We start from the raw sequence: 15,377 nt of genomic DNA, 5'->3' as shown, positions 1-15,377 counted from the left end.
AGGGTTTGCGATTGAATGTTTATGGAAATGAATTGGTAACGTATAAGGGTTATACACCCAAACCTCCATTTACGTAACTTATATATGTATATATGTATTTCTTAATTCATATAAATATTGGTGAAGTAAAAGCGACCATTTATATGTATAAATATTTACACATATATGCAGACGAGTGAGTGTGTAAGCATACATACATACATATATAAGGTTCGTAAAAGGAGGTTTGGGTGTAAATTGAACAATAGAACGATCTCGAAATGAGTGAACCAAACGAACAAAACCTACCGACGATACGAAAGAATACAATTATTGTTGACTTTAGGCAGTGCAAAATCTTCGATACGAGAACTTGATGCAATGCAATTCAATTCGTTGTTGGATGCAATTCAATTCGCAAAAGACAATAACAATGTGCACTATGTGGAGCAGGAAAACATTAAGTACAGCATTCCAGTATATATGGAAGATAGTGCTATAGAAGTGCGTGTGCATGAAAAGGATATACCTTCTCAGAACTTCCAATTTGAGCGTTTCTAAGTATTGTTTCCGGCTGCTCAGCTCAAACGTATCAATTGTCTTTGGTAGACCTTTCCCTTGATCCTTTCGCTCGGTTGAAGTAGCACATAATACACCAGACACAGCTGGTTCCACCATATACCGATTCAAGCCATGAATATTCTGACCGGCCCTCTTGATGGGTCTTGAATTTCATCTAATTCTTCATTCTATATTTTTTCTCTCGTTCGTTTGGTGGTTCGTTTTCCATATCAAAACTGTCACTTATTAGCTCTGCAAACCAGGTCCGGCACGTTCGCTCAGTTAGAGCATGCTCACCATACTCTTTCAACAAAATACGTTGATTTTCGGCGGCTGTTCTCTTCATATTGAAATAACTCCTCACTTATCAGTGTCTGGCAACTCAAATTGAGAATGAATATCAGACTAACTTCACGGTTTATATACATTAACCATCTTGATCTATCTTTATTGTTCATAACAAAATATACAACACAATTTTAACAATAGTAAGACTTAACGATTTATATACAGAATCATAGTAGCTCTTGTATGATTTTTGTCAAACTTTCGTAGCTCCCAGTGAAGAATCCAAGCAGCGCCAACAATAATATGAAAATGTTTTTAGCCAGTAGAAACACGCTTGGGTTCCGTTCTCCATCCGAGTACGCTACGATCAATTCGATAATCGGTGGAAATATTAGCGCCAACGCAGTTGAACATAACGCACCGATTAACGAGATGAACAGACTGAGTTTTGGAACGCATTCAGCAATGATGACTGAAACGATATGAATAATAACATAAGTTTAATTGATATAATGTTTAAAACTGTATGATAGATTCAAAGGTTTGCATAAGTGCAGTAGAAGGCATTAAGTGAAGCTTAACCAACCTATAAGACCTGAATAGAATGCTCCGTCATGAGCGGAGCGCACAATCTATTATGGCGATAGTATCGATTATTGATTATTTATGTCGTTTTTGCTTGAGAAAACTGAAACTGATCCAGGGTATTTTAACAAAACTGTGTCGATTTTGCACTCAGCAACGATGATTTTTACGAACCTGATATAAAAACCGGGTTCGAAACTATAACAATATTGAAACTAGGTTCGAAACTAGCTTCAAACAAACGATTTTACAACAGTTAGGGTGGAAACTAGGTTGGGTTTGCCATCAAGCGAAAACGACATTAGTTTCATTAATGTTGTCTTGTAGCTGAGTCAATGACGAAGCAGTCTATTCGACATTCGTTGAGTATTACATCAACTAGAACCGTTTTTAACTTACACGTAACAAACACCATTCCTACGCGGAAACCCATCTCGGCTAATGTTTTGTGTTGGGTGATGTTCAAGCGGCACTGCACCGATGGCCACATAATTGCGATCGCCACAAAAAATTGAAGCGCATATCCAAGTAACACACCTAGCGCGATCATAACTTTGACACTTTCAGCCAAACTGAAGATGCGAAGAAGGAAATATCATAAGTAAAGTGCATGGAAATACAATTATGATCGCATTACATCTCATCGTCCGGGAGATTAAGTGTCATAGTTCCTTCCACGTCCTCGCCCCACTTGAGGTAACCTACAAAGCCAAAGCTGGTGAAAAGCGTTACAATAAACACCATACCGATGTTCAGTACGCCAAAGGTTTTGCGGAAATCATGCGGCTGCTTCATTTCGTTCTGGAGAGGAAGAACCAAGGCGATTCCTTCGAAGGCAAAAATGGCTGTACCAAAAAACAGTGGCATCTGGTCCCAGTCGGCGACGAAACGACGTTCTGTTAGCGATGGAAGATCCTGGCCGGCGTAATAGAAGGTGATTCCTATGCCAAGCGACATGAATATGTTTGCAATCATCGAACAATACGATAAAAATTTAAGCTTTGTAATAATTGCAGTTAGAATGATGGGGATCAGCAGTATAGCCATATGATAATGCACATCAAGAATCAGGTCGTAGCGATCAAAAATCTAGAAATGAAATGGTTAGGTCTGGATTCATTAACACTATCTCAACTATCTCCAACCTGTTTGAAATTCGAACTGATGAATACAAAGTATATACAGCAAAAACCTAGTTGTGTCACGCAGATGAAAATGTTGACCGCCATCTTCATCGGCTTAGCAAGATTTCTAAACCTGGGAGGACCTGCTTTGAAGGAGAGTCCTACGGTTTCCGCAAAATCCGGCGGGTGGCCTTTGGTCTGTTGATTAAGGTGGAGTTTATTGGCACAATTCAACAAAACATGCTGACAATGGACGCAAATAAATCCAAGGAACAAGGTGAGTATAGGGGCCAGAATCAAACCTCCATTTTTGAACGCATCACCCATTGCATAACAGCCCGTGCCGATATTGCCTTTGAGGAGGTGGGTCATTGTTTCCAGGTAGGTTGTCTTGTGGTGCGGCTGAACGCCATGTGTGGTGATCACATCATCGGTGTAGTCGTGGTCGGGTTTTTCTCGGAGGTGATGATGACGCACGTGGTAGTGATGGTCGTGCCCGTGGTGGGTACCATGATGATGATTGGCACCATTTTGTTTCTTACTGCCCAAATCTTCTAGTATGAAACCATTGTTGATGGTCCCGTCCGATAGGTTCCCGTTTATTCCATGTTGATGACGTTCGTCGCTCGAGACGGTTATTGTCATCTAGAAAAAAAGTAACATATAAAGTTTTCAGTTGCTCATTTTGAATTTTAATAAATGGGTGATCTCATTTAGATATTTAAGTGATAATAAACATGACATTTATTTGCTTCTCAGTGAATTCTTTAATTCTTCTCAGTGAATTCCTTATCATAGTACAAGCTTTGCGTCGTTCTAGCAACAGGACATTCATGAAATGTTTACCCTTTTTTAACGAAATTTGACAGCAAAACTTGGCCATCCAGCCCCGGTCTCCCCTAATAACATCAGTTTAATTTGTTTTCAACATAACACATGGATCAATAAGTCCCGAGACTAAAGCAGAGATGGCGCTCGTAGTAAACCAGTAACCAGTAAACTTTTTAGAGTATTAACCTTTGCTTGAAACAGGTCAAAATTTTAAGTCGATCCGACCAGAAACAGCTAAGTTATCGAGGTTGGCGTAAAGTCGTTTTGTAGTTTGTTTAAAAAATGGAAAAAACCGAGTTTCGTGTTTTGATGAAACATTGTTTTTTAATGGGTAAAAACACCGTGCAAGCGAAACAATTGATTGAAAAATGTTATCCGGACTCTTGTCCATCAAAAGCAACGATTTGTCGGTGGTTCGCCGAGTTTAAACGTGGTCGTACCGACACAAATGACACGGAACGCTCGGGTAGACCTGTGGAAGCCGTTACACTGGAAAATGTGAGTGAAGTGACAAAAATTATAATGAAAGATCGTAAAGTGAAGCTCCGTGAGATTGCTGAGATGACACAGATATCATATGGAAGTGTATTTACTATCCTTCATGAAAATTTGAGCATGAAAAAGGTTTTTTTCCAAGTGGGTGCCGCGATTGCTTTCGATGGAACAAAATGCACCCTGCCACAAGTCGATGAAAACAATGGGGAAATTGAACGAATTGGGCTTTGATCTGCTACCCCACCCCTCATACTCGCCAGATTTAGCCCCCAGTAACTACTGGCTCTTTGCTGATCTTAAAAAAATGCTCCAGGGAAAAAGATTTGGCTCAAATGAGGAGGTCATCGCTGAAACTGAAGCTTATTTTGAAGCGAAAGATAAATGTTATTATAAACATGGTATTGAAAAATAGGAAAAACGTTGGAACCATTGTATCACCCTAAAAGGTGATTATGTTGATGAATAAAAAAAAATTTGCAAAAAAAATGTTGTTTCCATTGTTAGTCTCGGGACTTATTGATCCATGTGTTAAGTAAAAGCTTGTAATTTGGCTTGTATATAACCTTGGATCAGTAAGAAAACTGCAAGGTAAAATATTTTTTATTGGAACTTCCAAACATACAAAATTCATGAGAATAAGAAACATATTCTAAGAGAAAAATTTACGTTTAATGTCTTCCGAAACCTGAAAAACTGAAGATATTCCAAGTAACATTTTTAATATTAAAAAATACTTGTAGCTATCTTCAATGCTACATAATAAATCTTGCATTAAAACTTTAAACTCCACGAAAGCCTACGGATAACCTCCATAAGAGTATGTTCCTGCCAAGTGGACCATTCTTTATAAGGTTTATATAGAAAAGTGAAGAATCAGAATAAATCTGCGTTAAAACTTCAAATTCAAGAAAATTTTGAAACCAGCATTACGATCAACATTAAATTTATTTGGATGGAATGAATTTCGCTATGAATAAACTGTCGTTTTGATAATATTTTTCTTCACTATATGTGTGTCATGTCTGCTTTGAATGCAATCAGTAAGAATTTATTGGATTTTATTTACAAGTTTGAGGCTTTTACCAAACGTAAAAACTTCATGCGCTTTTATTTTTATCGTGCATGTATGGATAAAAATAAGAATTATAACTAATCGCCTTGAAATAAATACGGTTTTTGCGAAAGTAAAACATTATTTTCTGTAATTCATCGTCTTTTTTGTATAAAACTATCTCGTGGCGATAAAATTTGTGCATACGTTCTGGGCATGAATTATAAAAGTCCATCATACTTCCTCGTTTTTGCATTTCGAAGTTTATTTGATGTCAATGAAGGCTACGGCAAAGAACATCATAATGACAGCCATGAAATTTTCTTTTATGCAAATTACACTTAATCTAAGAAGCAATGAATCGAATAGCCCACAACAAGAGTGTCATGAATGTACTTTAGAACCCTCAAATTTGCTGTGAAACTGTCATTCAATGAACACGCATACACACACGCAACTATATTTATTAAAGAATTTAACTGACAATAATGGTTTAAAGAAAAAAATTTAAAGCAATATTAAGAGCGTTTGCATGGTTTTATTCTAGTACAAATTATTTTTAGTCCAGTTGTTAATCTAGGTAAAATGTTTTATAGAAGCTTTAAAAACTATGATATTACTTGTCAAAAGCGACACTTATTATAACATAGTTATTATAAAACAAGTAGTGATTGAACAATCAAATCCAAAGCTCCTATAAATTATAATCAAAACCATAAGGCATTAGAATTGTTACTTGGGATATCTGAATCAATGGATTTGTAAGCAATTCTTATTACATAAACTATAAAAATCTCTCTATGTCAACGTTCTAACATACGAAAATTGGTTTATTGGACCTTTTTACACAAAAACAATACTTCCTCTACAATGAGTGTAGCTACTTACAAATTACTTTCATATCTAACGTCATTCTCATTGGACACTATAGCAGCAGCGCTTTTATTTTCATGAATCCAGCTTTGATCCTTGGTCTGGAGTGCTAAACTAATCATTTGTCCCAATATAGAAATAATTAAAAAATATTTTTTAAAGAAATGCATACTGTTTCTTAAATCAACTTAACTCCATAGGCAACAACATTGTAACATTTTTTTGCATTTGTTGCGATAAACTCGTGTCATATGAGAAATAAAAGTCAACAGATTGAGGGTCTTTCCGATATTTAATTAATTAGGCGCCTATCCGACAGTACGGACGTTTGAAGCTTTGACGAAGAAAATCCCATGTGTATAGCGGGATAAATCTAAAGTATTCGATAGCCCTTGGAATCAATCACGTGATTTGTTCTAGCTCGTAAAGTACACGTGCTCTATCGTGCTGGTCGTGAGAATTTCCAAACAAAGCTGTTGTTGTGTGACTGGTTGGCTTATGCCGATAAATATCATTACTGTGGTTAGTACTCTGCACCACCAATAATTTTTTGCAACGGAAGTTTGGTTATGTTTTCATTAACTCAAGCAGCACGTAATGTCTCCACCTGTAGAGTGTTGATGCTATTTTCACCATGTTAATTCAGTACAGATGTTAAAGATTACTCTGATCAATCAGCACAGAAGTTAAAATATTGTTGCTCTCAGATTCATAATCAGAAAAAAGAGTTCATAAATTGTCATTATAATTTAACATCCAAGAAATTTTGTTTGAATTGGTTTCTCATTAAATAAGTGTTGGTAAACCTGCCAAGTCAAGTCATCTTTGAATCCACCCCGATTATCAGTTCCATGGTGATATACTAGATTCCAAATCTGGCTTCAATCTAATGTTTTTTGGCAGTTAATTCTCAAATTGAAGACAGAAAAGGTTCTAAATGCAAAAGACAGTTTTCGTTTTGAATATTAGGGTTCTATCGGTAATGCTTCCCTTTAACTTTTTATATAGAATAATGACTAAAACCATTAACATTCCATTTGCGATGGGGAATTTTTGAAAGAGCAAGTAAGCAAAGACAATCACTCACTTGCCTTTCGGAAATTTTCTGATGTTTATGTGATTAGTTTCATCTCAAATTGGCCATTTAGCCAAATTCGGTTTACCAATGAAATTGCTATAAAACTGACTATCAGGAAATGTCTCTGCGTATGTATGTATGAGTGATCTTTTTCATCCGCTCAATTTTTAACCCTAAACCGTTTAAATCGAATCGCAAAATCTTTACCAAGTTTAGAAACTACTCTTGAGTCCTTGATTAAGTTCGAAAGACAAATGGAGGACAATTCCGATTTGGGAGATATAATCGTAGAAGCAGTGCCGTAGTGAGGTGAGGCGATCCCCTCGGGCGCCAAACATGGTGGAATTCGGAAAAACTTGTCGCACGATTAGTTTATTGAAAAATAAATTTCTTACGCATTTTTCTAGGAAAACTATTTAAGGTAGCGCTAGACAACTAAATGCTTCCTCTTGCTTTGTCGCCGAAACTTCACCCTAAATTGCAAATTTCTCCAATACTAACCCGATTCACGAAAATTCAAAAAACATACGATTGTAGATAAATGATTTTACTATGTATTTAGCGAAAAATATCAGTTAGAAAGCATTTCTTTCGCGAGATTTCGTGCAAGTTTAGTTTTCTTGTGTTGACAATGTGAGTATGCGAAGGATAAACTCATTTATTTTCACAACTCGCACGAAATTTTTCGATAAAAATGTTTATTAGGCAATTTATATACAAATCGATAGGAAAACTAATTATCTAGAATCGTATGTTCTTGGAATTTCCGTTTTCTTCTCCGTTCTCTCGCAATTTTGGGTAAAGTGCATGAAACCCCGGGATAGACAGCGAACTTCACCTGACCATGGCGAGGCGCTACCTTAAATTAAATTAAATTTAAGATTAGTATTGTACTGTTACATAAATCCGATATACCACCGTAATAATGATTATTTATTCACACGAAAGTGCAACGCTATAGCCATTTAGATTACAGAACCGCCATTCAGCGACGACCGTATATAATTATATTTCATGACGTTTCTCTGTTAAATTGTCGTGCTTCTGCTGGTGTTTACTGTCGTGAAATGATACTAGATCAGTCTCATTTACTTGGTGGATACTGTACTGTGTTCTAAGCAAATATCTTCGCGATTATGTGTGGGGTACAATTGACACTTCAGCAGAGAATCTGTGGTAAACGAATTTATTTTTGTTCCTACAGTCAAACAGTTTCTCAGGCACTTAGTACGAATGATTCACGGTCGAATCTAGTAATCGCATGTCGAACTCAAATCGAAGACATCTGCATTTTAAATACTGTTCACTTTTTATAGGTATTTTGGTATTACTGGAAATCAATGGGCTGATGCCGAAGTTTGCCAACTTGCACTTAGACAAAAGATTTTTCACCAGATTTGAATATGAAAATGTTAAAGTGTCTACTTTCTTTTTTTCCAAGCATTATAGCAGTAGCGTGTTGAATATTATTCGTGTGGTTTGTATGAATGCGATTACGGTACTTAATATCATCTGATAAGTAACTGTCCTGCATTGACGCAATTACGAATTTTTTGGTTCTCCATACATGGTTCAATCTGGGTATAGAGATCTTAAATTGATGGATATTGTATTGTTTGCCATCCAATTTGGTAAGGAGTTATAGTCAGAGGGGCTCATCGTTCATCTTGGAGTGAATTAATCTTTTCTTTATTAACCTGGTTTTTTGGGGTGCAGAAATTCTTCTCCTGGGATTTGAAAGTTTCATTAAATGTGCATTTTGGCTCCTGTAGACCGTTCAGCATCTTTTCAGGGAAGCAGAAGGAATTGTTTCTTTTTGTTTTGTTCAGTTCTCCGTACTTTCCCATCAGGAAAATGATGAGTAGCCACGGTAAGGCACAAAACTCCACGTGCCATTTGAGCCACTTTAACCAATCTGCTCAGATTCTTAATTCTGAAAACATTTTAGAATTGGTGAAAGTTAGTTGTACAGTTAGTTTACATAACTCAAAAAGTCTTAGAGCATTTTAAAGAGCATTTTTGTAATTAGATTTCCTCAAACCAAAAAACTTTTGTGATTAATTTACTTATTGAGAAGGTTCCTTCACAGATAACAGATATACAGGCTCGAACAATTTTTTTTTCAAAATCCTGTGTAAATTTAAAATTTGCTATACGTTGGAAACACTACTGCCACCTACTTGACTGTTCGCCGCGATCTTTGAAAACGTTCCACTACGTCCCGGAACGATAACAAAATCCTCCTGCCTGTTATAGAAATATTCTATTCTAACTACAACAATTTTAACACTGATCACACGATTTCCCTAAGTGTTAAAGACAACTTTATTTCCATGTCGCATAAATCACACGAGAATTCAATCGGAATAACACAAAAATAAACCTGTCACTTTTGCCAACAGCAAAACAAAAATCTTGCGTGAAGTGAATGTTGCACCCAAAATTATTGCTCAGTGAAAGCAACACCCAAATCGTGGTGGCACTTCGTGTCGATCGTAGTGACATCTGCAATTGTTTGGCACACCTTGTGTCGATCGTAGTGACATCTGCAAGTGTTCGCCACACTAATTGAGCAAATTTTACTCACAGTTCATATGTGAGCCTGTATATCTGTTATATGTGGTTCCTCTTTCACAAAAAATTTGCTCTTCGAGAGAGATTGCCATTCCCGAAACTACAAATGTAATTGTAAGTAGATCGCCCATTTTGACGTAGGACTACGTCTTTGTTTGCTATATAGGAGTGCGAATTCAAAATACAGAAAATAAAATTTTCAAACAGTGGTCAGGTCGCATCGATTCGAGTAGATAAACATGTAGGTATGTTTGAGATAGTTGGTAGTAGGAACATCATTAATAGCGAACAATGTAAATTATACAATCCTTGTTTACCAAGTCGTTCTCATCGCTTTCTCTAACAGAGACAACAATTTCGTATACATAAGATATTTTGCATTTCGCATTTGCATTAATATTGAATCGACTCTATGTGGTTCGTTAACGCCGTGAAATATGGATTCTGTACTCAGCTGCAAATGAGCCTTCTGTGGATTTTTATGCGCCGTTCGAGAGGCAATGATTTTGTCGAAGTTTTGAACGACCTCGATCATCAAGTGCAGTATGATTTTGATCAGGGAAGACATTATGCATCCAATTCGAATCAATTTGTCCGTACAAGCGCACGTACAATAATTCTTTCGTTCCGAGATGATTTATGCGAATCTAGAACCTCTCATCACCAACATAAACAGACTAATGGTACTTCTCAGGAATTTCGAAATTCTGAAAGATATTATCGAAAGCTTATTTCGCTTGTGTCATGGCGAAATGATATGAGAAACATATAATAGGTTTTTATGCATATGTTCCCGATCAGTAGATCAAAACAAAATTTGATAAAATTTTATTTTGATATTTTATATGTATAACAATGAGAGCTGATTCATTTCAGGGGTTTCCACGTTTAATGATGATTAAGAATCAATGTTAGAAGATCGTGTGATTGATCTATTCTTATACATTTGACGAAGATTCGAATGGTTCGTGATTAATAATGATCATTTTAAAGTACAAACTTTCTTGCACATTTTTCTAATGTTATGGATTTTATATATATTACGATTTTTTAAAATACTCTGGATTTTTCCATGCATGCATATTATGAGCACATATTGCATACTAGGAATGCTAATTGTAGTTTCAGAAAATCCCATTCAATTTAAGAAAAAATCCAAGTGTGGTATAAATTTGTTTTTTAAAAAGGCGGGTGGGTAATGTCAGAGACATAACTGGATGTCGTGAATACGAAAACAACTGACATGTTCCTTAACGCTTCCGAATATCAATTAGTTGATCAATTGTATGAATTATGCAAGCATTCCCCTTTTTCACATTTTTTCGCAAAAACAAAGAAGGCTTCACTTGATCTCGATTACTGTGAATTTCACACAGCGAAAAGTGCACAAATCTAATCAAACTGTTCTAGATTTGCACTAAACTGAGGATATTTACCCTCAATTTGCGAAAAAGAAATCCTTATAGTTCTTTAGAAAACTTTTAGAGCCATTAGAACGGCTGATTTTGTGTGATGCTCTCCACCGTTCTCCTCTTTCCGTTGTTTTTTCACCAATGCAAACAACTGGCAGCTCTGACGTAATCGCTCTTGTCGGAAGCGAAACTAGCTTTGCTAACGACATACAATACATCTGCTTGCAGTGGCGATAGAATCCTAACTGATCCAATTTTTGTTAAGAGGATTCTTTTTACGTGATTTCGTTTGTAACTTTTTCACTGATGGGCGGTCCTAGCGGCTATACAAATAGCAGCATATAGAATTTTTAATCTCGATTATTTGATTTTGGTTTTGCATTTCATTGAAAGAAACTATCAGGATGCTGTACGATATTCATTCCTGCCTTTCAGAAGGGCCAAATTGTGGAACTCACTACGATATTCAAAACTGTTCGGAACATTTTTATCGAACGATTTGTTGCACAGCAGCAGATATTTTGTTCTATTCCTCAGAACGCGTTCTGATTGGCTGATGTTGACATGGGTCAAACGAGACAGGTTTTTCAATAGTGTACTATTGAAATACTTCAATGCTTTTGCTATACACGTTTAAGTTGAAAAATTTCGATTCTATTGCTAGTTAGATTATATAAATCCTTTCACAGTTCACTGAGCTACGAGCTTTAAAAATACGAGAAAGGCAAACGCGCCTTATAAATTAACCTCTTTGATACTCATTTATACCAAACATTTCAGAAAAGTTTAATTCTGATTTGTTTGAGATTATGTCATACAACTGAAATTTTTATCATAAAATTGTGATCATATTTCCGATGGCATGTAGCAAAAATTATGTTGATTCGTTAGATACAACAAGAGATATTCACGATCAAAAACTTATCACTCTCTCAGAGAGTAAATTTTGAAAAGGCACCCCATAGTAAAGTAAGTCGTATTAACGACAAAATTTCATTCAAATTTGCTCGTGAATAGATTCTGAAAACCGACAGCAAGAGTTTTTCGTTAATAAGTATTAATAAGTGGTTTAAAATTGGTCTGGTTAAAGATTTAGGAAAAAGAATCAATTTTGGAAACAGAGTCGTACGCTGGCCACTCAGTTCTCAACTCTGTAGAGCAAGTGATACATTTGACATATTATGTTGAATGCGCTAACGTATGATGGCGCAGCTGTTCAGAAGACTGATTTCATTCTAAGGGGATCAAGTCGGCACTATTTGTAATTTTATCATCATTTGAGCTTCGTCTATCTATACTGGATAATCAAATATAAGTGCCAATTAGTATACCGTGCTTCCTTAGAATCAGCAAATGGATCATGTGATACTGTGTACTTTGTTTCTAGGGGGTTTCCAGCACCGCGACACGCGAGTTTCCACACCGGAATTTGTTCTGGTAATAGCTATTGAACAGTTGGATCGTGTTTTTGAAGTCGATGTGATTCGTTCTGGAATATGTATTAGATTTATTCTGTTAGTTTGAAATTTTTCGTTAACTTTTTCGTTTCGGAACGATTTCAACGACATTTTCACAAAATGATATATTTTTTTATTTTCATCCATCGCTTGTCCATTTTATTTGAAAACAAGTGGATTTACTTTACATTGTGCAAAACTTATTTGCCGATAATTCCCCTGCCGCTCAGTACGATGCTGAGCTCATGAATATGCACTTGTTTATATAATCAACTGTTTGATTTTTCATCTAACATTTTGTTTTTTTTTTCTAAGTCATAAATATTTCGGTCATTTTCTTACGTAAATCGATTAATTATGGATTTGCAGAAATTAATGTATTGGCTCAGTAACATTATTTGCCTAGAAATGTTAATGACCCTGAAACGTATTTTCGACTCCAACATTCGTCAATCGTGCATACGAACAATCACAATGAGCTACGTAACATTTTAGGATCGTAAACCGTGCCGACGCGACATACGACGTTAATTGTTGACAATGACACTCGCCGGTAGAGAAACAGTTAAAATTTAGTAAACATTGTAGTGTAGTGGAACTATTTTGCGTCTATGTATCTTTGGTTTACCCAAAAATAAATGATCAATTAGCAATTAACTAATCTTTGACTTGATATTATACCGTTAATTGTCGATCACAAAATTACAATGATAAAAATGAACAATTTTTTTTCAATATCCCGTATTAAATTACAAACTGTTGTTGTTGTTGTTCATGAAGTTCTGTAAAATTCGCCATCGGATCTTTAGAGTAACAACAGGTACAACACAAAACTCGTCACTATACTATGGGAAATGGCACCAAACTTTTTTCTCCGCATTTTTGTTACTCCTCGGTTGTTGAGTTGTCTATTTTTATCAATTTTCCTTTGAGAAGTTCGTGTGCGTCGGGGGACAAACGACTTCGAGAAGTAATTTAAGAACTGTTGCACTACGTTTAGTTCAAAATTGCGTAAAAACGATCGAACGGTCAACCGTCAACAATTGATAAATAAAATCTGATGTTGATTGAAAATGGGAGACTTCACGACGGAAATCCTCGGAACTTCTCTCTATGGTCATAGCTTGATTCGAAGATCCTCATTCACGACAGATGCCTCCACAGATTATGCTAAGAACAAAATTGCATCTACGGTGCGTGTAACTGCTACTAAGAACGAATTCTGGTAACGATGATTCATTTTTCATACGCATTATCGACGGTTCAATGTCATGTTTCACAAATTACCACCTAATTTAGTACTAGCAAATCAAACGAAAGGAATGTGCAGAAGTAACACAATAGTAATTTGTCTCACCGCGTTTTACTTGTTGATCGAGGAGAAATCGTAACCGCCAACCGCTGCTGGTAACTCCGGACCGCAAACTGACGAGTTCCCGAGAGAGTTGGATATGTAAGGTGGTCACTCGGTCAAGTTCTCCTACATACTCTGCCCGGGCAAATTCTCGTACATTTCTCATTGACGAACTTGACCATGTGGACGCCGGCGGTGTAAGAGAGAGAACAGTTTCCCACCCTCGAGATGTTTGTCAATTGTAGGCGCCTGCGACGGTGTCTATCAGGCGTACTCGCGTTGTTGTGTTCAGAGCTATTCGAACATGCGAATTTCAGTTTCCTTGGTAACGCATACGAAGTTAATCGCTCGAAGAGTGATCTATGGCTTATGGCGTTTTCGTTTTTAATTTGCACTACACCGGTGCAGTGCTACACGGAGGCATGAATAAACGAACAAAAATGACGAAAACATAAACAGTAACCATGGACTACCATAAACGATTCCATTGCACAGAGCTACACCATACTTTTGATGAGTGCTACACCAGTGGTGTCGGTGCAGAAAAAGTGTAGCACTGGTGTAGTGCAATTGGCAAAAACGAACGATTTCAGTGCCACCTTACCTACACCGGTGTAGTGCAATTTAAAAACGAAAACGACATTAGATTGTCGTCGTGTTTTTCCTCGATTTTGATTTTATAGCTTCTGATGCATCCCGCATATTTCCATTTTGAATTAACAAGAAATTATTTGAACTCCATAAACAACTAAAAAATTGGCTTTTGATGTAAACTATATTGTAAGAGTAAAGGTATGATATCTCGAAAAGTATGATAGTGTGACTTCGATAACCTAGTGCCTCGTAAAATAGCCCAGTTCATTCTAGCACAATATTCAGTATTTGGACGGTTGAAGTAGATTAGATAAAGTGCACCCCTTACTAGTTTCTTTCTAGAACTATTTGGATGAAACAAATAATTTATTAGAGTATGAATAGTTAAGGGTGTTTCGATCGGAACTTTTGATTTACAGTCTGTTGAGTAAGAGCGTGTCCAGCATAATTTTGAAATAGTTTTTATTTAATAACAGTTTTCGATTTATACGTATTATGTTGTCGTCAGAAACTTTTTACAATTACACTAAGCTCACCATGCATGAAAAATGAAACCAGCAGACTACTTGTCAGGCAGAATTCCTCTTCAAACCACGGGAGCAGATGTCCTGCCACACGAAATATTTTTGGTGTACTTCAAAAGCCTACACACACTTAGAAAAAATAATGTGAATTTAGGTTTCTATAGATGCACATTGAAGAAGCGTCGCAGTACACTGAGGTCTTTTTTTTACGCGGTTTTCCGAAAATTTGCGGCTTTTTACGTGGAAGTGATGCGGTTTTTTTGTTTTGTCATAGAAATGTATGAAACATCGTGATCTTGTGTTTCCCGAAATTTTTTTTAAGTCAACTCTTTGATTTTGATTTTTGATTGAAAAAAAATTCATGCATTTCTAAGTCTTTCGGCATAAACTTTTTTTTTTCGATTTCGGAAATCTAGAAATCTCAAAGTCAATTCTTTCAAAAACTTTTTTTTGAGTTTACACCAGAACCATTGCATCTTTTATATTTGGCATCAAATTTTTTTTTCTTCAGTTTTGAGGTTTATTTTACACGAATTTCCGAAGTTACATGGTTTTTTCTGTGCTGTTTTTTTACACGGTACGTATCCCTCGCGTATA

General features: G+C 36.2%; 1 protein-coding gene across 1 annotated transcript; it reads right to left on the bottom strand.

Moving 5' to 3' along the window:
- Nucleotides 1–1,018: 1,018 nt before the first annotated feature.
- LOC131440387 (proton-coupled amino acid transporter-like protein CG1139) lies at nucleotides 1,019–13,784 on the bottom strand. Its single transcript, XM_058611649.1, has 5 exons — nucleotides 13,666–13,784; nucleotides 2,559–3,182; nucleotides 2,051–2,502; nucleotides 1,813–1,985; nucleotides 1,019–1,300 (listed from the first exon to the last, which is right to left on the bottom strand). Exons 2-5 carry the CDS (start codon nucleotides 3,180–3,182, stop codon nucleotides 1,056–1,058), a joined length of 1,494 nt encoding a protein of 497 aa, XP_058467632.1. The 5' UTR covers nucleotides 13,666–13,784; the 3' UTR covers nucleotides 1,019–1,055.
- Nucleotides 13,785–15,377: the final 1,593 nt, after the last annotated feature.

Source organism: Malaya genurostris, chromosome 1 (genome assembly GCF_030247185.1).
Source record: "Malaya genurostris strain Urasoe2022 chromosome 1, Malgen_1.1, whole genome shotgun sequence".
Lineage (NCBI taxonomy): Eukaryota > Metazoa > Arthropoda > Insecta > Diptera > Culicidae > Malaya > Malaya genurostris.
Note: the sequence above shows the minus strand (reverse complement) of the source record. Positions and strands in the feature narration are given on the sequence as shown.